The sequence below is a fragment of the Aspergillus welwitschiae genome, assembly GCF_003344945.1.
Source record: "Aspergillus welwitschiae strain CBS 139.54b unplaced genomic scaffold BDQ94scaffold_16, whole genome shotgun sequence".
Lineage (NCBI taxonomy): Eukaryota > Fungi > Ascomycota > Eurotiomycetes > Eurotiales > Aspergillaceae > Aspergillus > Aspergillus welwitschiae.
The window spans coordinates 527453-547285 of NW_020798710.1; the positions used below are offsets into that span (position 1 = coordinate 527453).

The 19833-nt window shown below is 49.4% G+C and overlaps 8 protein-coding genes across 8 annotated transcripts; 3 read left to right on the forward strand and 5 right to left on the reverse strand.

The window, feature by feature from the left end:
• Positions 1 to 341: 341 nt before the first annotated feature.
• BDQ94DRAFT_143944 (putative methionine aminopeptidase, type II) lies at positions 342 to 2454 on the reverse strand. Its single transcript, XM_026766353.1, has 7 exons — positions 2312 to 2454; positions 2095 to 2256; positions 1424 to 2028; positions 1111 to 1374; positions 901 to 1062; positions 764 to 850; positions 342 to 715 (listed from the first exon to the last, which is right to left on the reverse strand). Exons 1-7 carry the CDS (start codon positions 2352 to 2354, stop codon positions 659 to 661), a joined length of 1380 nt encoding a protein of 459 aa, XP_026626342.1. The 5' UTR covers positions 2355 to 2454; the 3' UTR covers positions 342 to 658.
• Positions 2455 to 3086: 632 nt separating this feature from the next.
• On the forward strand, positions 3087 to 4615 carry BDQ94DRAFT_178823 (peptidase M24, structural domain-containing protein). The gene is made up of 5 exons (XM_026773211.1): positions 3087 to 3262; positions 3316 to 3346; positions 3398 to 3717; positions 3792 to 4338; positions 4395 to 4615. Exons 1-5 carry the CDS (start codon positions 3119 to 3121, stop codon positions 4490 to 4492), a joined length of 1140 nt encoding a protein of 379 aa, XP_026626343.1. The 5' UTR covers positions 3087 to 3118; the 3' UTR covers positions 4493 to 4615.
• On the reverse strand, positions 4598 to 5394 carry BDQ94DRAFT_178825 (uncharacterized protein; the record flags this gene model as incomplete). Its single annotated transcript, XM_026773212.1, has 2 exons — positions 5356 to 5394; positions 4598 to 5297 (listed from the first exon to the last, which is right to left on the reverse strand). The coding sequence occupies exons 1-2, from the start codon at positions 5373 to 5375 to the stop codon at positions 4598 to 4600; spliced, it is 720 nt and encodes a 239-aa protein (XP_026626344.1). The 5' UTR covers positions 5376 to 5394.
• Positions 5395 to 6135: 741 nt separating this feature from the next.
• On the forward strand, positions 6136 to 6938 carry BDQ94DRAFT_143945 (uncharacterized protein). The gene has a single exon (XM_026766354.1). The coding sequence runs from the start codon at positions 6310 to 6312 to the stop codon at positions 6637 to 6639; it is 330 nt and encodes a 109-aa protein (XP_026626345.1). The 5' UTR covers positions 6136 to 6309; the 3' UTR covers positions 6640 to 6938.
• Positions 6939 to 6942: 4 nt separating this feature from the next.
• Positions 6943 to 8294, reverse strand: BDQ94DRAFT_178827 (Zn(II)2Cys6 transcription factor domain-containing protein; the record flags this gene model as incomplete). Its single annotated transcript, XM_026773213.1, has 3 exons — positions 6943 to 8050; positions 8106 to 8132; positions 8193 to 8294. 3 exons carry the CDS (start codon positions 8292 to 8294, stop codon positions 6965 to 6967), a joined length of 1215 nt encoding a protein of 404 aa, XP_026626346.1. The 3' UTR covers positions 6943 to 6964.
• Positions 8295 to 9964: 1670 nt separating this feature from the next.
• Positions 9965 to 12112, reverse strand: BDQ94DRAFT_178831 (MDR family MFS transporter). Its single transcript, XM_026773214.1, has 2 exons — positions 11706 to 12112; positions 9965 to 11639 (listed from the first exon to the last, which is right to left on the reverse strand). The coding sequence occupies exons 1-2, from the start codon at positions 11913 to 11915 to the stop codon at positions 10137 to 10139; spliced, it is 1713 nt and encodes a 570-aa protein (XP_026626347.1). The 5' UTR covers positions 11916 to 12112; the 3' UTR covers positions 9965 to 10136.
• A 2276-nt stretch (positions 12113 to 14388) lies between these two features.
• Positions 14389 to 15902, reverse strand: BDQ94DRAFT_34646 (amidohydrolase family protein). The gene is made up of 3 exons (XM_026775546.1): positions 15611 to 15902; positions 14765 to 15535; positions 14389 to 14697 (listed from the first exon to the last, which is right to left on the reverse strand). The coding sequence occupies exons 1-3, from the start codon at positions 15660 to 15662 to the stop codon at positions 14564 to 14566; spliced, it is 957 nt and encodes a 318-aa protein (XP_026626348.1). The 5' UTR covers positions 15663 to 15902; the 3' UTR covers positions 14389 to 14563.
• Positions 15903 to 16143: 241 nt separating this feature from the next.
• BDQ94DRAFT_178834 (transcription factor domain-containing protein) lies at positions 16144 to 18989 on the forward strand (the record flags this gene model as incomplete). The annotated part of the gene is made up of 5 exons (XM_026773215.1): positions 16144 to 16340; positions 16388 to 17581; positions 17634 to 18005; positions 18062 to 18315; positions 18439 to 18989. The coding sequence occupies 5 exons, from the start codon at positions 16144 to 16146 to the stop codon at positions 18879 to 18881; spliced, it is 2460 nt and encodes an 819-aa protein (XP_026626349.1). The 3' UTR covers positions 18882 to 18989.
• Between the last annotated feature and the right edge of the window lie 844 nt (positions 18990 to 19833).

The window sequence follows — 19833 nt, forward strand, 5'->3', positions numbered from 1 at the left end:
AAAAAAAAAAAAAAAAAGGGAGAGAGTTACAGGCTTAGGATTGACATAAGTCTCTCTAGCTATGTCGGAAGAATGCTCTCAGCATGTTAAGAACTCCATAGAGTTGCTAGGTATACTATAAAAAGATAAGGTCATTGATGAGGCATTTTATACATTAGGAGAAGTGTCTGTCGACGAACGCAGACAACCTATACAGATATAGAGACGTGAGCCAGCTTCAGGTGAGCACTTACACCTTCTATTTAATACTGAAGCAAATATTGGAAGCCTACTTGTCTTCACTATATATGAAAGGCGTTGTGGCGTAATGTTACGTGGACAAAGGAGGCAAGAAAATAATGGGGAAGATTTACGACTGATGAAAACAGCCAGGATAACAGGAATAATATGGTGCTCTTAACAGATTTGTTCAGAATCTAGAGAGTAAGATAATATGGGCCTGTAATGAGAGACATGTCACAACTAAACATGTACACTTGGAGCTTCGGAGTGTCGATGACATCCTGAAGAGTGCACCAATGCTTCCTTATGACGGAGAGCAGGCTGTACGGTAGCAGATAGCAATTCCACACGGCAATGTGGAAATCAGTCAACAGGTAAGCCGAACCATGGCCTCAATTAGTCACGGCAACGCTTCGGCTTCAGCTGAGGCCAATGCTTAGTAGTCATCGCCACGACTGATCACTTCCTTTCCACCATTGTGGAGCAGGATGGTCTATAAATTGTTAGGCTTCAGCTGATAAACCTGGCGGAAAGCTCTTACGTGTTCAAACTGGGCCGTGTATGAGCCCTTCACATCGACCAATGGCTCGTAATATTCGACGATGCCGTTATCGATCAAATGTCTCATCTGCATACTGAGTCAGCGTAAGTTTATCTTCTAATCTTCTACTTGCTCACCCCGAGATGGTATTTTTCCACACCGAGACGCTCAAGATACCGACGGCAGAAGACAAGGCTTCCAAAATTAGCGTCGATAGTCTTAAGAAGATTCTTGGCAGAGGAAAGACGCAGGTTTGCACCGGAGACATCGGTGTTCCTTCCGTAGCCATAGACTCCCACCTGAGGAGCATTAGCCTTGCTAAACGTATTGGACAAACAGAGACCTACATCATCATGGAGAACTCCCCTGCCGGTACTTCCAAATGTTTCGATGGCGAAGACTTCACCTTCCTCCATCTTGTCCGGCCTGTCGTTCTTAATGAACGGGACTTGTTTACCACCATGAATATTATACCGAAGGATATCATGCCCGGTAATATTCCGGATGGCTTTCACAGGGTGGGTCTTTCCGGCGATTTCGACCTCGTAGCTTTCCATGACTTCCTGGATCGCTGCGCCGATTTCACTCACTCTGGCATCAATGCCAGCATGCTACAAACGTTAGCTGTGGTTAGAGGTGGTCATTAGAAGGCAGAAATACCATGATGCCAGTATTAGTCGCCTCCTTCACAGCTGTCAGAAGGTTGTCGTATGTGTGGTCAAAAGCCACAGTGAAAGCTGAGTCCACAATACGGCCATTGACATGGACGCCAAAATCGACTTTGAGCACATCACTTTTATCTAAAAAGACATCCTTGGCACCCGGGTTCGGCGTCCAATGGGCTGCAACATTGTTCAAGCACAACCCAGTGGGAAATCCCATTCCCGCCTTGAAACCGTCTCCGGGTTCAAGACCCTGGTGGCCGGACAAAGCGCGGACCCCGTCCTCAATACCCTCAGCAATTGTAGTGAGACTTGCGCCAGGTTTGATGAGCTCATTCTGGGCATACTGGCGAACCTGACGATGGATCTCGGCGGCTTGACGGTACTCGTCGAGAAAGCCCTTATCCCAAAGACGTGAATTGTAACGCAATTCCTCGTCCGTAGTGCGAGAGGTGTTATCATCCTGGTAAGGGACGCACTCCCCAATGGGATATCCAGACGGGAAGAGGGACGAAACCAGCACACGGGGAGGGTTCGACTGCTTGAGTGGCAGGGTTCCTTTTTTGGTCTTCTTCTTGGACCTCTTGCGTTTCTTTTTCTTATCTATACGAATTATATTATCAGGAATGCAGATCATGGAATGCTTTGTGGAGTGTAATCTGAACGTACCAGTACTGTCAGCGGAGGTCTTCACCCCCGCTTCTTCGTTCGCTTCACCGTCATCGTCATCATCATCGTCGAGATTTCCGCCGTCCAGATCGGCCGACTGGGAGCCATTGCGGGCGGGCTTGGGGTTGGGATTGGCAGGCTTGAGCTCGGAGGAATTGGAGGCTAAGTGACGCAGACAGGTCAGAACGGAGCTTCTGAAGCTTCGCGGGTGTCATACCATCAGGAGTCTGCCGGTGGCCTTCGGGGCTTTTCGATCCCATGTTGCAATTTCAAGGCGCGATACTGACATTAACCGTGACGCGATAATTCCGATCAGGTTGTGGAAAGAAAGAACGAAGAAAGAAGATGCTGACATTCGAGTTCTTGTCTAGACTCAAGTCATCCCCGCTCTCCTTTAGGCTTAGCTCCGGCCCCACTCGCCGCAAATCCAACCACGGGACTACCCTCGGATTAGCTATTAGTCCGGGGAATGGAGCCCTAGGCCATCCGTCCAGATTCTCTGTCAGTATCATTGATCAGACCGGAATTATGCTGAATTTTCTCGCTGCATAATGAGGTTCAAGTATAATATAGTGTATGCCTAGGTATATGCAACCGGATGTCGGATCCTACCTTCCAGCCAATGGGCTTCTCAACCACAAAAGCGGAGTTTAACCGCGCCGGACGTCCGCCGGAGGTGGCACAGCACACCATACTAGTAGACCTCAACAAAGTACTTTCTCTTCCGACTATGATCCGTAATGTTAGCACCACTTTAAGCGTCAAAAGAATACTAGTTCTTACGACCTCTCCGGTGTTCCGAACTCGGCGTCTGCTGGGTCGTTTACCTGTCATCGAGGCAACCCAACATGGGCAGGGAGTATATCTAGGAACAACGTGCGGGGAAGGCCTCAAATTTACTACTGCTAGTACTATCCGGCTATATTTAATGGGTAACCCTCAACGAATTTCACAGTTGTAAGGATAAAATTCTCAATAGTGAGTCGGTACTACACAAACCTGCTGCAGCAACTATCTCACTACCATGTCCTCCAAGTTTGTCGCGAAACGGAGATGTCTGGGTGACGGGTGTGACAATGAATGTAGCACACTGCAATGTCCCACCTGCCTCAAATTAGAGATCAGAGGAAGCTTTTTCTGCTCTCAGGAATGCTTCCAGCGTAGCTGGGTGAGTACGCAATATACATACCCATCCCACCCAAAAATCTAACAACGACCAAGAAAATACATAAAGCTATCCACAGAGCAAAGCGTAAGCCATCAGCATTATCTGTGTCATCCACCTCCTACTGAGAAACATCAGAGACCATTCTGTACAACCCCTTCCCATCATTCAAATTCACCGGCTCGCTCCGACCCGTCTACCCACTCTCCGAGCGTCGCACAGTCCCCACCACCATCCAACATCCAGATTACTGGCAAGATGGCATTCCACAAAGCGCACAATCCTTCTATGATCGGAGAGCCAAATTCACCGTCCTTGATAAGGCAGGTCAGGATGCCATGCGAAAGGTCTGCAGACTCGCTCGCGAAGTCCTGGACATTGCAGCAGCCGCCATCAAACCTGGGGTGACAACGGATTATATCGATGAGATTGTGCACAAGGCGTGTATAGAGCGTGATGTATGCCTAACATACCCCCATTCCTTAGATATTTACCATATCCGTAATAAGATACTGATGAGGTTTAAATATAGTCCTACCCCTCCCCACTCAACTACAACTTCTTTCCCAAATCCGTCTGCACCTCCCTCAACGAAGTTATCTGCCACGGTATCCCCGACCAGCGCATCCTCGTCGACGGCGACATTCTAAACATTGACGTCACGCTCTACCATGGCGGATACCACGGCGACCTAAACGAGACGTACTACGTTGGGGAGAAAGCGAAAGCGGATCCCGATTCCGTGCGGGTTGTCGAAACAGCCCGAGAGTGTCTGGACATGGCGATTGAGCTTGTCAAGCCTGGGGCATTGTTCCGGACTTATGGGGACGTGATTGAAGCGCATGCGCGGAAGAGAGACTGCAGTGTGATTCGGTCGTTCTGTGGACACGGCATTAACACGGTGTTTCATTGTTTGCCCAGCGTGCCACATTATGCTGGGAATAAGGCCGTCGGGGCAGCGAAAGAGGGTATGTGCTTTACTATCGAGCCGATGGTAGCGCTGGGGACGTATAGGGATATGATCTGGCCAGATAATTGGACGGCGGTGACGATGGATGGGAAGAGGACGGCGCAGTTTGGTGGGTCTACCATTATACCAAGGATACAACAGTTTTGTGTACTGACATTTTAGCAGAACATACCCTCCTAGTGACGGCGGATGGAGTCGAAATTCTAACTGCCAGATTACCAAACTCTCCAGGCGGACCGGTTCCATACCGCGTCGCAGAGTGATAATCAACGACCTGATATCTTCTATAGTATATGGAATCCATAGATAACAATACATAAACTCCCAACTCAAATACCAAACCAAACCAAGTCCCCCTCTCTCGAGTGCTAGGTATCCAATGCGACCCTCGCCTCCGTCCCCCAACTATCCTCCAAAACCACCCCAATACAATGCTTAATATGCTCCTCGTGATCAAAGCTAGGCTCAACAATCACCCCCTCCATTTCCCTAACCCGGAACATCTTCCTCCAGTAAAACAAACAATGCACGACATGCCAATCCCTCGTCATCTGCACCCTAGCAGACTGGTTATCTGCCAGCGCAGCAACCTCCTCAATGGCCATGGGTACCGTGTGATAATCGTCTGCGTAGTACGTCCAACTCCCGTCGGGATTGGGACCAGCGCGCTCAAACTCCGCGGTGAGCTCGTCGTCGCGACAGTGCGGTGGAAGCCAGGCTGCGGCTAGGGAGTCGAATTTGCAGCCTAAAGTGAGGGCTTCGGTGGTGGAGTTGCCGCAGTGGCAGGTTTTTGGGGTGGGAAGGTGAGTAGTGGTGATGGAGAGGATGAGGGTTTGTGTGAGGTTGATGAGGCCCCAGATGGCGAGGAAAGTGATGAGGGTATTTCGAATGAGGAGCGGTTTGGAGGTTGAGAGGAGGAGGGCTTTTATGTGATTGAAGAGATGGGAGGGGTGGTATTTGGGATATGGGCTGTTGGTGTTGGTTGTGTTAGGCTGTAGGAGAGCCTCGTCTTCGTCGCCTGCCTCTTTGGGGGTTGCGAGCTCAGGGTCGGAGGAGTTGTTGGTCACTCTGCATACAATTTCGTAAGTCTCAATGTGATGTGCATTTTGTGATGAGAAGCTTTTACCGTTCGTACTCGAAGCCCATGGTGGCTAATGGATCGCCCGGAATGTGTGGTACAAAGTGATGTAGGATGTAGGGCGCTTCCAGAGGCTCCTAAAATAAGTAACTGCGGCACAGCACATACAACGCCAATTAAAGAGACCTTCTCAAGGTAATATGAAGCTATTTCGCTACTAGTCTCAATATGGGCTGATACCATACTCCGAGAATCGGATAACCACAATCGTATCCAGACCAACCCCATCCACCAATCAACCCAAACAACACCACTCACATCTCCCAACTAACCAACGCTTCCTACCCCAAAAGCAATGTGACATCCCACTTTCAATCACCTCCGAAACCTCTTCCGAAGTAGCAATCAGCCTAACGAGCAGCTATCACACTCAGCCCCGACAGCCCCACCAGACTAGCATATTAAATGAGGGGTTCGAACCAGCCCGGCGCAGTCTGGCCTCCCTCTACCACTTTATCGACCTGCCTATTTAATAAACATGCATGTTCCCCTCTCGTGTGGCTGCATGCGTTCCTGTTCAGGTATATGCGCGTTCCGCATTAGTACATATGCGTTTACTATCTATGGCACGTGTGTGGTCTATTCGCAGGCAAACACAGTGCCCTAAGCCACTTCGGGCTGATTGCCTCATGATGGAGGCTGTTGTTTCTGGGCAGAATTTCCTCTTTTGTAGGAAGGGTGGAGGGGATTCGCAATGTTAGACGTGGTTGGACCTACTGTTGCGCTTTCGGAGCTACGGAGGAGATTCCGAGTGTAATGGCGTTATATGTAGAGATTTGGATTCATTGGACGACAGGGGTAGTGGATTAAGATAGGGGGGACTCATAAGCAAGCGGTATCGCTCAGCCTCCTTCGTACTTAGTACCTTCGATAACTCTCAACACAGGGAAGTTTCACACTTTTATTTTGGTACTACTATCGTTGCCAACTTGAAATCCAACCATGAAGCTCTCGGCAATCTTCCTCCAGGCAAGCGCCCTTCTCATCGCTGCCACTTTAGCCAGTCCCCTCCCGGCTCCCGATGATGGATCTATCCGAATCCCCGTCAAGGGCGCCCCAGCTGAACGTGACGACGGCTCCATTCGCATCCCTGTGAAGGGTGCTCCTGCTGAACGGGACGACGGCGTAAGCAGGATTCCGGTCAAGGGCGCCCCAGAGAAAGAATCCGACGGTGTCATCCGGATCCCTGTCAAGGGCGCTCCAGCTAGGCGTGAGGACGGCTCGATCAGAATTCCGGTCAAGGGCGCACCAAACAAGCCCGCTCAGTCATAGTGGCGGGCTGTCAGATGTGTTGCATCATGTACAATGCATAATATGGAATGTAAGTAATTCAGATATCGGTGAAAAGTGGCTATGAACAAGGCTTATATTGACAATCAAAACGCTCAGTCCAAATATGTTTCCCCAAGAACTCCAGACTCCGAAAACGTGCAATTTGGCCCATAGTATTACCAGGAAGAACTTGCAATTGGCGGTGGTCAAGAAATGGGAAGTCGGGGATTGAAATGAACTAGATATGAAGATGGGTCATTAGAAAACTATTATGCACAATTCCATAAACGATGTTTGCTCACCATGCATAGTTGTAAGCAACACATTAAGGACCCCTCTGCGTAATCAAGCCGTACAGCTCGTGGTTCTTTGCCTTGTCAGCCGCACGCTTGACCAAAATCCCTTCAAGTATGTGAGACGCCTTCTCCGAAGTCTCAGTGGCTTCCGTAAGCATCTTATTTGCTCTTGGCTTCTTCCCAATCAAATCAGCAAGACGGGCTAGCAGCCGACGAAGGTCTCTGAAGTGGATGTTGGCTAAAGTGTGGACAAGCTCCCTACACACAGCCTCAATTTGTATTTGGTACCTTCCTATAAAGACGCTAGCCTCCTGCTCGAGATCTGCTGGGTCGTCTGGCAAGGTCCTCTGAGGCTTATCCTGGAGCGAGAGAAGTAGGTCGCAAAGGTCACTCGACCTTATGGCAAGCTGTTGAATTAAAGCCATTAAGATCATTGAGTTTGTAGCACAGATATCGCAATTTGCGCAGTCAAGTACGCGAGTACATGTATCAACACCGGTGTGCAAAGACATGAGCAGGTAATCAAGACGTTCACTGTGGTCGATAGTACTCCTTTGGTCGTTGTCACCTCCAACCTTCTCCAGCGTGTCGGCAAGGGACTGAATGCACTTGCAAGGTTGGCCCTGATGCTCAAATGGGCCTTGTGAAGTGACAGGCGTATGAGGGTTCCGAACAAAGACACTAAGACCGCTTTCACTCGAATGTGATGCAGCTGGCGACACCAAATGGGAGGGCCTCAGATGTGCCTCTGAGATCAAAGGCGCCGTTGGGTAACAGGGCATATTATCGTCTAGGGTTAAGTTCAACCCTGGGTGTTCCGTTGTGTTCATGTTGCAGAATTGACCCCAGTCCTGATATGAATTGATGAAGACTGGCTCGGGCGCCACGAGTGGTGACTGTATTCTGGGGCTGGGTCCAACTGGCGACGGACAATGTATACGCAGTGCTCCAACGCCATTTGTCCTCCGCCGCTTTATGGGAGGTGCCGGAAGATCTGATGCGGGATGTTTCAAGCTCAAAGGCGTGGAGGATGTGGGCGTAGGGGTGCGATATGTGCAATCGGTAGATGACTCTTGGCATCTTTCGCATCCATACAGATCACCATTGCATTTGAGCTTCACAACTGTTAGTCCAGCAATATACCCACGGTCTGATTGCTGGCTGACTGACCTTTTGAGCTCGGCACGGTTCACATGCCTGATGGCCACATGTTAGCATCGCCAATGTCGCCCATATGATAACGAATAGATCACTTACCAGTACAGCAGAATTCCGAGAATCCATACCGACCTTTCTCGATAAATCAATGAATTCCAGATTCTTAGATGTACTGTTGTTGCAACGAAATGCACCGAACATTACGTGGATGATCTTTCCTATACCTGCGAAAGCACTGGTTGGAAGCTGGTTGTAGATCTTATGTTCCGAAAACAAAGGAGATGCTCATTCCAGAATTGAGCTTGAGGTAGAGAATATGTTGATGAAGGGCGAGCCATCCTCCCTTAAATGCCGTCAATGACGCGATAGTACTGATGCTCTCTCATGCTGCCAGATGGTGTGAAGTAGGGCAAGCCTAGAACGACAAATCGTCCTGGGGATGATACCGCGCCTTGATTCCCGCCTGCGAGTTAACTGTGCCGCATACCCTAGCTACGCTAACCGCTAAAAACTAGGAGCCGCTACTGCAGCTAAGAGCGACCCTCAGAACACCGTCGATAAATTCGACCATTCTGATTGATGGCCTTATGCATGGTGACTCAGTTTAGCCGCCGCGATCCCTGTAGCAGCTGGTTGGGGGCGTTCGGGCGTTACGCTCATTTGCGTTATCTCGCTACATTGACGGCATCACATTCCTCCGATCGTGTGAGTGGGGTATCACACAGCAACACTTGGCTCAGCCGTCCGAAGATCCTTTCTTGCCAATCAAGCTCTGTAAATTCCGGGAGGTTGCTGTTGAATGCGGCCCGGAGGCTAATGCACTGTATCCGTTCCACACACCACGTTGAATTTGACGAGATCCTGCCGGGCGGCGCTTATGCTTCGCCCTTCGGCTACCCAAACCTGTTGGCGTCTGAATTGGTGGAGTGATTTAGAGCCAGAATAGACGCCAAATGTGACAATGGTGACTAGAATTTGTGGCCACCGGCTCATCCATACGGTAATCAGTGGATGCTGCTTGGCTAAATTCGCCTTCCAATATGTCTCTTCTATGAACCGAGAACGTTCACACCTGTGATTGTAGGTCACATTGAACTAGGCGCGCGTAATGGAGGCCCCTATTGGAATTCAGCCCCGACGCTTCGTCCCCTCCTCAATTGCATGCACTCGCAAAGCTAATGCGGGGTTGCTTTCGCTATCCATCCTGATGGACCTCTGGATGATCAAATGCGGTCTTTTCTTCGTTGGACCAGATAGGGCGAGAATCCTGCTATAGCCTGGAATTCCCACCCAACCCAGTTGCCTCCGATACAATTTGCGCGCTCAACATTGGTTCGATGTTACCTCTCACTACTCAGGCCGGCTTTCAGGTAGGTTGGAGGTGCCCCTGGGATCATCGCTGAGATTTTGAAGGGTATGGGTATCTTGTAGATCAGAATTTTTCAGCGACATTGAATGAGTCAAGGCTTGCAGATACAAGGAGATCACATTCTACTCAGCTAGAGTCGTTTTAATTACCGGTTGATAACAGACAGCGCTTAGTATTCTGCCCGTGACATTGAGCCACTAAGACCCAGGTTGCTTTCCCATCCGAGGAAGGTGCATGCAATGATTTCTGGAGTCGGAAAATGTGGACACAATGATTGGTGTGTTGTCGTTAGTTCGACGCGTTCTGCGCGCGACAGTTGATAATGGGAAAGGGGGGCGCTGAAGCTATATTGTAGGACAGACAAGCAAACAGCGCGACTCTCTATCACCTGACCAGTATGAATCTTACGCCCCTACTCGATAAATGTGCAGTAATCGTACTTTACACTCAACGATTACACCATTGTAGTAAACTTTCAAATAGTGCCTGTAATGGAATGATAGTAAAGGCTTCTATTTCGACACTCTGGTTATTGCACAAGCTGCTGGGTAAGCCTCCCATATTTTCACAGACAGGCACTTCTGCATAGATATAATCTAAGGGACAGTACTGGAACTGATCGGGAGATGGGAAAGAAGCATTCCATTGTTTCCCCCTGTTTCTCTCGGCGTAGCTCAGCACGCCTTCAGTGGCTCTCTCTTGCTTTCAATACTCCCTGATGCGTCATCACCGTTCTCAATACCTTTAGCTACCCTCTTCACATTCTTCCACTCCATAGCAAGTGTCGGGAACAGGGCCAGACAAGACATAGCTAACGCTAGAATGAATGTCTTCATGAAGGCGTCGCTGTACGCTTTCAGAACCACTGCCAGCTTTGCAGGAGGCACCAACTTTCGTATGGTAGTCGCGCCACTTGCAATCACCCATGTTGCATAGATGCCTTCAATGTCGTCTAGGTTTGAGGTAAGGAAATTCGTGAAAAGATTCTGCGCGACCGCTAGAAAGACAGCGCCATTCAATTGTTGCGAAAACATTAGAAGCGATGCACCGACCGGAATGTCGACAGGATCTAGGCACGTCTGCACAGCGACATTCGCTTGTTGGACACCAAGGCCCAGACCAAAGCCGAAGATAATCTGATACCCAATCCATTGCGGATGGTCGGTGTCCGGTTGAAATGTACTTAGTAAACCAGCTCCAACAGACATGAAAACAACGCCTGCAAACATGAAGGGGTTGTAGTAACCCAGAAGGCTGACGAGTGAGCCAGAACCGATGGAGCCTACCACCATCGCGAGTACAAGAGGAAGATTCATAATACCCGATTTTTCGGCATCGACATTCTTGATGGCTTGGAACCAGATGGGAAGGTAGTAAAGCATGACCATAGTGCTTGCACTAGTGCACATAGTGAACACAATTCCTGCAAGGACTGAGCGCTGTTTAAAGATGCGAGGGGGAACCATTGCTTTCTCTTGGAGGCGGTACTCTGCAAATGCAAAGATAGAGAACAAAGTCCCGAACATAATAAAGAGAAAGATAATGCGCCAATTTCCCCAGCTGTACGTGGTCCCGCCCCATTGGAGTGCAAGAAGGAGACAGGTCACAGCAGGGGCCATAAGAAGATTTCCGACGGGGTCGAGCTGATTAAACTTCTCTCTGAGACTCCAGTCCCCTTTCTCAGGTGGTGGAACGTCTAGCAGAAAGAATATGGCGACAACCGCAAGTCCTCCTAGGGGCAAGTTAATGTAGAAGCACCACCTCCAGCTGACCTCTGTTGTAAAAACTCCACCAAGAATTGGGCCCAAAACAGATGATATGCCGATTATTGCACCAACAGCTCCTTGAAACACAGGCCTCAAGCGGAGGGGCACAGTAAGGGCGATGATGATGACAGCCCCGGAGTATATGCCTGCTGTCCCGAGGCCTGCGATCGCGCGGCCCAGGATGAGCGTGAAGGAGGAGGGCGCAGCACCGCAAATAGCGGAACCGACCTCGAAAATAAAGATGGAGAGAAGGAAAACCCATTTGATCGGATAGAAAGTGTAGATGCGACCGTATGTAAGCTGAGACGCAGACGCCGCTAACATATAGGAGCTTCCATACCAGCCAATATCGCCAATACTATGAAAGTTATCAGTGATTTTCGGAGTTGCCGTAGCCACAATCAAGCGGTCCTGCACAAGCCCGTAATCAGAGTCAGTCCTTGAAGAGAGATAGACCGGTAATCTTCCATAGCATACCAAAGAGACGAGAAAAACGGCAATATATAAAGCGAGAGCGACGAGGATGGTTTTGGCAAGTGGGGGATATGTCGGTGAACCAACTGTTCCTGTCTGATGCTGCACATCTATACCACTACTCGAAGTAGAGCCAGAAAGGACCTCCTCCACAACAGTCTCCTTCTCACAGACTGCCTGAGTGCAGTCTTGGTTTGTTGATAAAGCAGACATTGAAACTGACTAGCTGATATTGGAGATGAGAGATGCACACAAGGTCCCGAATAAGCAGCTGAGGAGACGATATGTGAACTGGATGTTCTAAGAGAAGTTGGGGTCTCACAATGTGCTACGAGCAGAGTAGGAACGAGAATGGGTCGCATCCGGAGAGTGATGAATCCGAGGTTGTAAAGGCAGAAGATATACTATGAAAGCGCTTTGGGTAGTGACCTTTGTGTTCCTTCACAGGGATCGACACGATGCATGATGTTGTTATTGCAACACAGCATACGCGGTCTCCCATATTATGCCTCAGGGACCAGTCACGTCAAAATTCCACTTACTGATCTTCTTTGAGAATTTACAATAGTATTAAATGAGCTATAAAATACTCCCTGTGTAAAAGGCTTCGCGCGCTGATGCCTAGATTGTAGTCTTTCACATCGCTGAAAGCCGGATTCTCTCGTCATGATCGCCCGTGGACAGTATTTTCCAAAGCAGTTAGGCAGTTAGTAGACTCTCAAGTTTTAGACATCAGACTCAACATTTTTTGTTCTCCTTTAGCCTCTACAATCTCCGAAAAATATTCCTGATAGCACGAACGCGCAAAGGTGATGGTGTATGTCGACCTTGCTGATGAGAGCCTCTGCGACGGGGAGAAGGTTCTCCTGCAGCCGACTGTCCATGATCCGCAACCTGCAGAAATGCTCCCATGACCATTTCAGTAGGATCACGTGAATTAGTATGCACCATTCAAACGCTTGGGATTGTGGACTTATGGAGGGATGTCTAGACTCCGGAGGCGCACCCGAGGCCCCTGACATTGCAAATGTTATTCCGCCGGAAGGTTCCGAGGACAACCCGGATATGCGGCACTGATATTCGGATGAATCCCGGGATAATTAGTATCATATTCAGAACTTATACATGCACAAAGAGCCGAGATAAACCATGCCCCGGCTTACTTTGACACTCAGGCTTTCTTGACGTACCTGAAATTCAGGCGACAGATGATCCAATCTCGATTTCATGTTCCTAGTCGAACCAAAACAATTGGTTTAGTTTGCAGACCAAGACCGCTCTAGTCATATGGTCTCGCGAAAGAGCCAACAAACAAGTCACTCCATGTTCTTTGTTAGATACTGCTCCTGGCTGTCAGTGGGATTAGTTATGCAGAGAAATAATGTGGTTTTGTGAAGGGAAGGGCGCTGGTTGTGTCCGAAGTACTGCCCGAATGGTAATCTACAAAGCATGCTGTATCCAAACCGGTGGTAAGATGGACGGCAAGGAGAAGATGCAGCTCGCGCCTAAAAGGCTATTTGGGCATAACGCTTCCCAAATGATTGGAAAGATTCCTTGTCACGAACGCGTCTCCCGCTAAGTGCAATATTGGTCTAGTTTTGAATAGAACTATACTTTTGTGTGACCCCATGAAGCAGCTAGACACCCTTCACGTGAGCCCCTTGCCTCTGTTGTGGTGAAAATTTACTTCAAAACTGACTAGGGTGTTATTCCAGCCAATATAATCATCCTAACAACAGGCTTCAAAGCTAACCAGTTTCTCTCTTACATGGAGGTCATCGGCCGCGGTGGCAAGAGTGTCACCCAACACTGGAATCAATATGGGGGGCCTGGGGCGTATAATACTTCCGTTATGAATGGCTTGCCCAATTTCTTTATGTTGATGGGACCAAATTCGGCAACCGGACATACGTCTGCGTTGATGGCGGTAGAGAAGTAGATCTCCCCTATTATAGCCAAGTGCCCTGTCTGGAAATAGCTAATGCAAAATCACTCAACAGCTCCGTCAACTATGCCCTTCGTATCTTGAAGCCTGTATTGCAAGGTCGTGTTTTGGCCGTGGAGATCAAAGAAGAGGCGGAGCAAACTTAGGTTCACGAGGTTCAGAAGGCATTGGCCAAGCGAGTCTGGAATGCACGATGCGCATCAGTAAGCCTTCTCCTCTTGAGAAACTTGATAGACAGGGCTTATTCGATATCTAGTGGTATATCAACGAGAAGAAGTGGGATTCCATGGCTTATCCTTGGAGCCAGGCTCACTTTTGGTGGCGCAGTTTGTTTCCCACGTGGTCGGACTGGAACCTCAAGGTCAGTACATGACCTAGATGAATTACCCATGCTCGTTTACTAACTGTCTCAGCAGACAGCGAAGTCTCCCAAACACAATGGATTTTGGGTACAGATATTTCTCCTCCCCTTGCTTGGCTGTGCTCTGCAGGGTGCTCTCGAATATCAGACCCCAAGGATGAGGAAGCATTTTTGGCAGTGATAAATGGTTGTTTGTCTGAATTGTGCTTGAAGAAGCCCAGAAGTTGTTTCAAGGTGACTGTTGTCAACGTAGCCAGATTGTTGCAAGGAAACAGCGGAGGTGGAATCATCCATCTGAGCGAGCCTAGTATCGACCCGGTAGTATCCACTAATTTAATTTTTCTGCCGTGCATATTAGTGCGGCTTAAGCTTACTTGAATCTCCTTTTCATGCTTGTTGTTTGGTTATCCTATCACGTTTTAACTACCGAAACACGGTGTGTGCTCAAGGGCTATAGGTTTCTGGTAGCATACTATGTACTGTAATGAATGTATGAATTTATGTACGAAACTGTTTCTCATTGTGTGAACTCTCAAGAAACTGCTGACGTATCGCTCAGTGACGAGAAAGAAGTTTCTGGGCATTTGCATAGTAGATACGGTCCCTCAATTCTTGATCCAGTGGGTATTCGTCCAAAGCCTCCTTGAACCCAGCAATTTTATTGTTGTTAGCGTAAGGAAAGTCGGAACCTGCAGATGTCAGCATCAAGTCGCACTATTGTATCTAATGGGTCTTCTGGGGAAATGGTTGACTTACCGTATACAATGTGATCATGAGGCACGAGGCTCAGCAGAAGAGTCAGCACTGCCGGCGAGCTGGAAAGAGCGAGGTCAAAGTAAAATGATTTGAAGTCTTCGACCATCTCGTTTGGGCCACGCTCATAGGGTTTGTACTCCATTTCAGGGTCTTTGGTGACGGTGGTTAGGCGGGAGATCAGGTAGGGAAGGGTGCCACCGGCGTGAGAAAGGATAATCTTGCAGTCCGGAAAGGCCGCTTTTGTTCCCGTAGTGAGAAGGTCCACAGCAGTACGGGTGGTTTCATGAGGATAATCAATAGCCGGTTGAGGTAATTGGGGGTTGACGCGATTGGTATCAACCGGATGAGTCGGGTGAATGAACACAACGGCTTTGCGACGGTTGAGATCCTCCCAGATGGGGCGAAAGTCCGGATGACCCAGGTAGTGATTTCCGGTGCCGTATCTAGTGAAAAGAGTGACACCCTCGGCTTTGAGTATGTCTAGACTATACCGAATCTCTTTCAATGCGCCCTCAGTGTCTAGCAGACATGGCAATGCCGCGAAGAATCCGAATCTCTCGGGTTGCTCATCCCTCAAGTGAGCCGCATATTCGTTTGCCTGTCGGGCCAAGTTGCGTCGGCTGCTGTCGTCCGGGGCGATGACAGCTCCGGGAGCTGTTAGAGACAAGATCGCTTTCTGTGTGCCATTCTTGTTCATAGAAGCCAATGATGCTTCAGCGCTCCATTTGGGAGTGGACCAGCCAGAGGGGTCACCTCCCGCATTTTCAACCGCTATTTATATGAAAACCATTGAATCAGTATGGATGAGGATCAGATATCGTCCGAGCGAACGCGGTTCAGACGTACCTTCGGCATAGAACTGCGGCACAAAGTGATGATGGGTATCAATCTTCGACATTGTTTCTAACGACAGACGAGGCTCAGAAAGTGTTTTCCATGTAAGGGCACGAGAAGATAACTGAAGGAAGCTCGTGATATAATGTACAGGATATAAATAATCCAAGCTCAGCCACTGCGCCCCCTCATCGGGTGCAACCCGAGCAGAAGGTTTACCAGGTTTGCCGAGATATCCGGCCAGCTGTTGGGACTCGACCAGAATTACTCGCTGCTTCGCAGTGGGAACAAGGAGACATGGTAAGAAGTTGGAGTAATGAAACCTCCACAGCTCTTAAGCATGGCGTATCCTAGTAGATTATTGGTCTCTGAGAAGAGCAGCGTATTGTCTCAGCGTGGAGTATCTTCGGATCGTTCCGGAGCCCCTCCACAATCAGCTGACCGGTGCCACAACGGCCAGTTAGCTGGATCCTGAATAACATCGAAATGCAATTACCTGGACCCAACAGATTGAGCTCTTCGATTTAGCCTCAGGTAGGGACAAGATGCCCCCCAAATCTAGCGGCGTTGCCAAGCAACGTACCTCGCGTCGGAAGATTGCATTGGCGTGCGATCCATGCCGGGAGAAAAAGATCCGCTGTGATGGCGGCAAACCGATCTGTGGGTCATGCGACCGAAAGTCCTGGGGCATTGCCCAATGCTCCTACAGCATGGATAACCCCAGGACCGCTAGTCAGGATGAGTGAGTCCTTCCTCACAGTGTAACCAGCGTTTTCGCTGACCGCACAGGTACATCCGGGTCCTACGGTCGCGGATCAATGAACTCGAGGATTTATGTCTTCGTGCCGGAGTGTCAGCACCGGAAATACGCAGGGACTCACCACACCAGAAAGACTCTCCTGCACATGAAACTCTACAGCTGGATCGGAATTGGAATGGGCAGTCGAGGTCTTCAAGGGTCACCCAAGGTAGCCCAGTGCCTCAGGAGAGTAACAACACTCTCCACGATGAGCGGCATGCAGATGGACAGAGTCTTGATACTTCAGGAACAGTCCCAAGTGATCATCAGGCCAAGAATTCTCTTTCCCATCCCGAAGCAGAAGAGGCATCTCAAAGGATGTCCAACCACCCTCGGAACAATCCGAACCGTGGGGAGCAAATGTACGTCTCATCTCAAACAAGATCCGCATCTCCCCACTTGGACACCCCTGGCCGTGTCACGGCAATGGGCCAAATCGCGACGCCAGATGATACCTTGGCATCTCCAGCTCCACTTCGGGAATATTATGGATCTTCCTCCATTGCATCACTGATGAGATCTGCACGGATGTCTGTCCCGTTGCGATCTTCGCGCTCGGCCAAAGGTAGTCCTAATAGCTCAATGGATTACCAGTATCACGAGTCCCCTAACACACAGTACCGGATCAGTGACTTCACACTTCCACCCCGCTCACTAGCAGATCACCTCTTAAAATGCTTTTGGGACCGTGTAGCCTGTATCTACCCTTTCTTCGATCGGCCCAGCTTCGAGAAAGCGTATGATAACCTGTGGAGATCGGAAAGAGAGGGGATGAACAAGCTACCGGACATGCATATCGGCCTTGGAGGGAAGGCGGACTCGTCTCCCAAGTCTATCGTGTTTTATTGTGCTCTAAATGTGATGTTTGCGCTTGGTTGCCAATTTTCGGACCTTCCGCTGCAGGAGCGAGAGGCAACAGCCCACTCCTTCTTCCTACGCTGCAAACGCTTCGTAGGCCTCGATCTCCTTGAGACCCATACAGTCGGAGTAGTTCAGACTCTCCTTATTGTCGCGCTCTACTTGCAGAGTAGCCCGTATCCCAGTAGGTGCTGGAATGCCATTGGGATAGCATGCCGTCTCGCACAAGGCCTGGGCTTACATGAGACCAATAACGTGTCCTCGATGACGGTGCTGGAGACAGAAGTACGCCGGAGGACATGGCATGGCTGTGTGATGCTAGATGTGTAAGTACTTCACTGCCGATGGCTTTCTCCAACCTAACTGACTTCTACCTAGGTTCGTGAGCATGACACACGGTCGGCCAAGCATGACCAGCCATCTGGCCCCGATTCCGTTGCCTTATGCCACAGGCGAAGATGTCCCTCTGACCACAGGGTTTTACGTGGCAACGATCAAGCTCTATCGAATTCTTGATAGAATTCTCTCAGACGTGTATAACATGTGGCGAGGCCGGTTGAATGAGGAATCGAAAAGGTCGACACGATGGTCCGAAGGCAACTTCGATTCGCTCCTAGAACTGGAACGGCAGCTACAGTATTTTAGAAGCAATCTTCCACCATATCTGAGCTGGAGCGCTTCTAGTCGTCCAGAGTGCACCCCTGACGAATCGGATATTCTAGAGCGCCAGCGAAACATCCTTCGTTCACGGTAAGCAATATCGTCCCAGTCCAATGTCCGAGCATCACATGTACTTAATGTCTTAGGTACTACCACCTCCGGCTACTTCTCTATCGGCCCATTTTTACTCAGGTGTGCTCAGATTGTACTTCGCCTCGGCACTCACTTGATTCCCGGAAAGACGTATACCCGGCCTGGAAGGATGCGGAGAGCACCCTACAATCCTGCATAGTAGATAAATGTGCAGCTAAGTGTGTTTTCACCGCAACTGAGCTTATCCACTTGATCTATGAGACATACTCGACACCATATACTGATGCTTGGTGGTATAATGGCTTTTGTAAGTTGGTCATTTATTTCTCCCTTTCTTCTGTTGTCGTCCTAGGTTGCTTTTTTCTACTCAAACCTGTGTCTGAGCATGTCACAGTAGCAGCTGAAGAATTAGACTGACGATCAGAAACAGATACATCAACATGTGCCCTTGTTCTCATAATGGCCCACTCGGTGCCCTCACTATCCCACTCGATCAATTTTGCCAGAGTACAAGAAGCCTGGGAGAAATGTGAGGAAATCCTCGCACACATGGCTACATTCAGTCAATCAGCACGGACATCGCTTCGCTTCTTACAGGCAGCATTCAGTCAGAATATCCATGGCCGTCCGTCATCTAGGCCTAGTTCTAATGTGGGAGTAAATCCGGATCGAAATCTCACAGACGAAGCCAGCGCACACTACCCTGTCCCCGATGGCCCAACAAATCCTTCATTCTTTCAAGATACCCCTGGACTGGACTCATCGTATTGGACAGATTCCGGTATCGGCCCCAGCACGTTTGAGGATGACCTCGGTCTTCTGTCCTGGATTGATGTTCCAGATATGTGGCAATGGCTTCGGGCTGAGTCATAACCTGTCGAGAGGTGAGTGTGATCGATGATGCCAAGTTCCTCTGGAGGACAACAAGAAGGCCATGTAAACATAGAAATATGTAACGCAATCATATTCTCATGTGCCGCTAGCCTCTCTACTGTAGCTATATCTTGGGTAAGCAACTTGTCAGACAACTAGGCAGTGTCAACCAACAGTATTAAGCCATGAATCAACACAGCCCCTAGACTTTACAACCGGTTCCGGTATCTCTTTCTCATCAACCTCCCCGCCACCAAACTCACTCATATTGTTTTCCCATATTTCCTTAAGCCATTCCTCCTGGTAAATGCTCTCCGAGGGCAAGCCTTCCCCACCGAAAAAGTACCATAAGAATACCTGCCCCGACGCCTCTCTGGAAGCTTCCTGGTCTATCTGGGTTCGTCTAAAATCCCTACGTGTCTTTAACTGCATATTATCGAAACGACCCTCAGATACAGCTGGCGTTACTTGTTCCGAGAACCCGCGGTCCTGCATTGTAGTGCCGTCCGGCAAGTACCACTCCCAATGATCATACTTATATTCATGTCGGGGGCAGTCCACGTGTGCCGTGACATAGAGTGCACAGTCCTTTGTGAGAGATGCTCCGCAAGGCGCCCAAGGCACTCTAGGCCCATGTTGATAGCCTTCGTTGTCCTCATCAGTTGAAGGATAATGTGTCAACCGCCAGACATCTTCTCTCAAGATGTAATTCCGGTCTTCGCAAGTGTACGGGCCTGATCCTGCAAAGTCCAGGAAGCGCTGTGGGCATCCAGTCCAGGGAAAGGCGACCGCGTCAACAGGTGGTCGGCCTTCTCTTACTCTGTGGAGTATTTGTGGGCCGAGCCCGCTTGCAACAGCTCCCATCCAGAAAGCACTGAAACATGGCTGGCGGATTGCACCGATAAAAGCAAGAACTTCTAGTTCATTCTCTGGCAGAGCACCTAGACCCTCA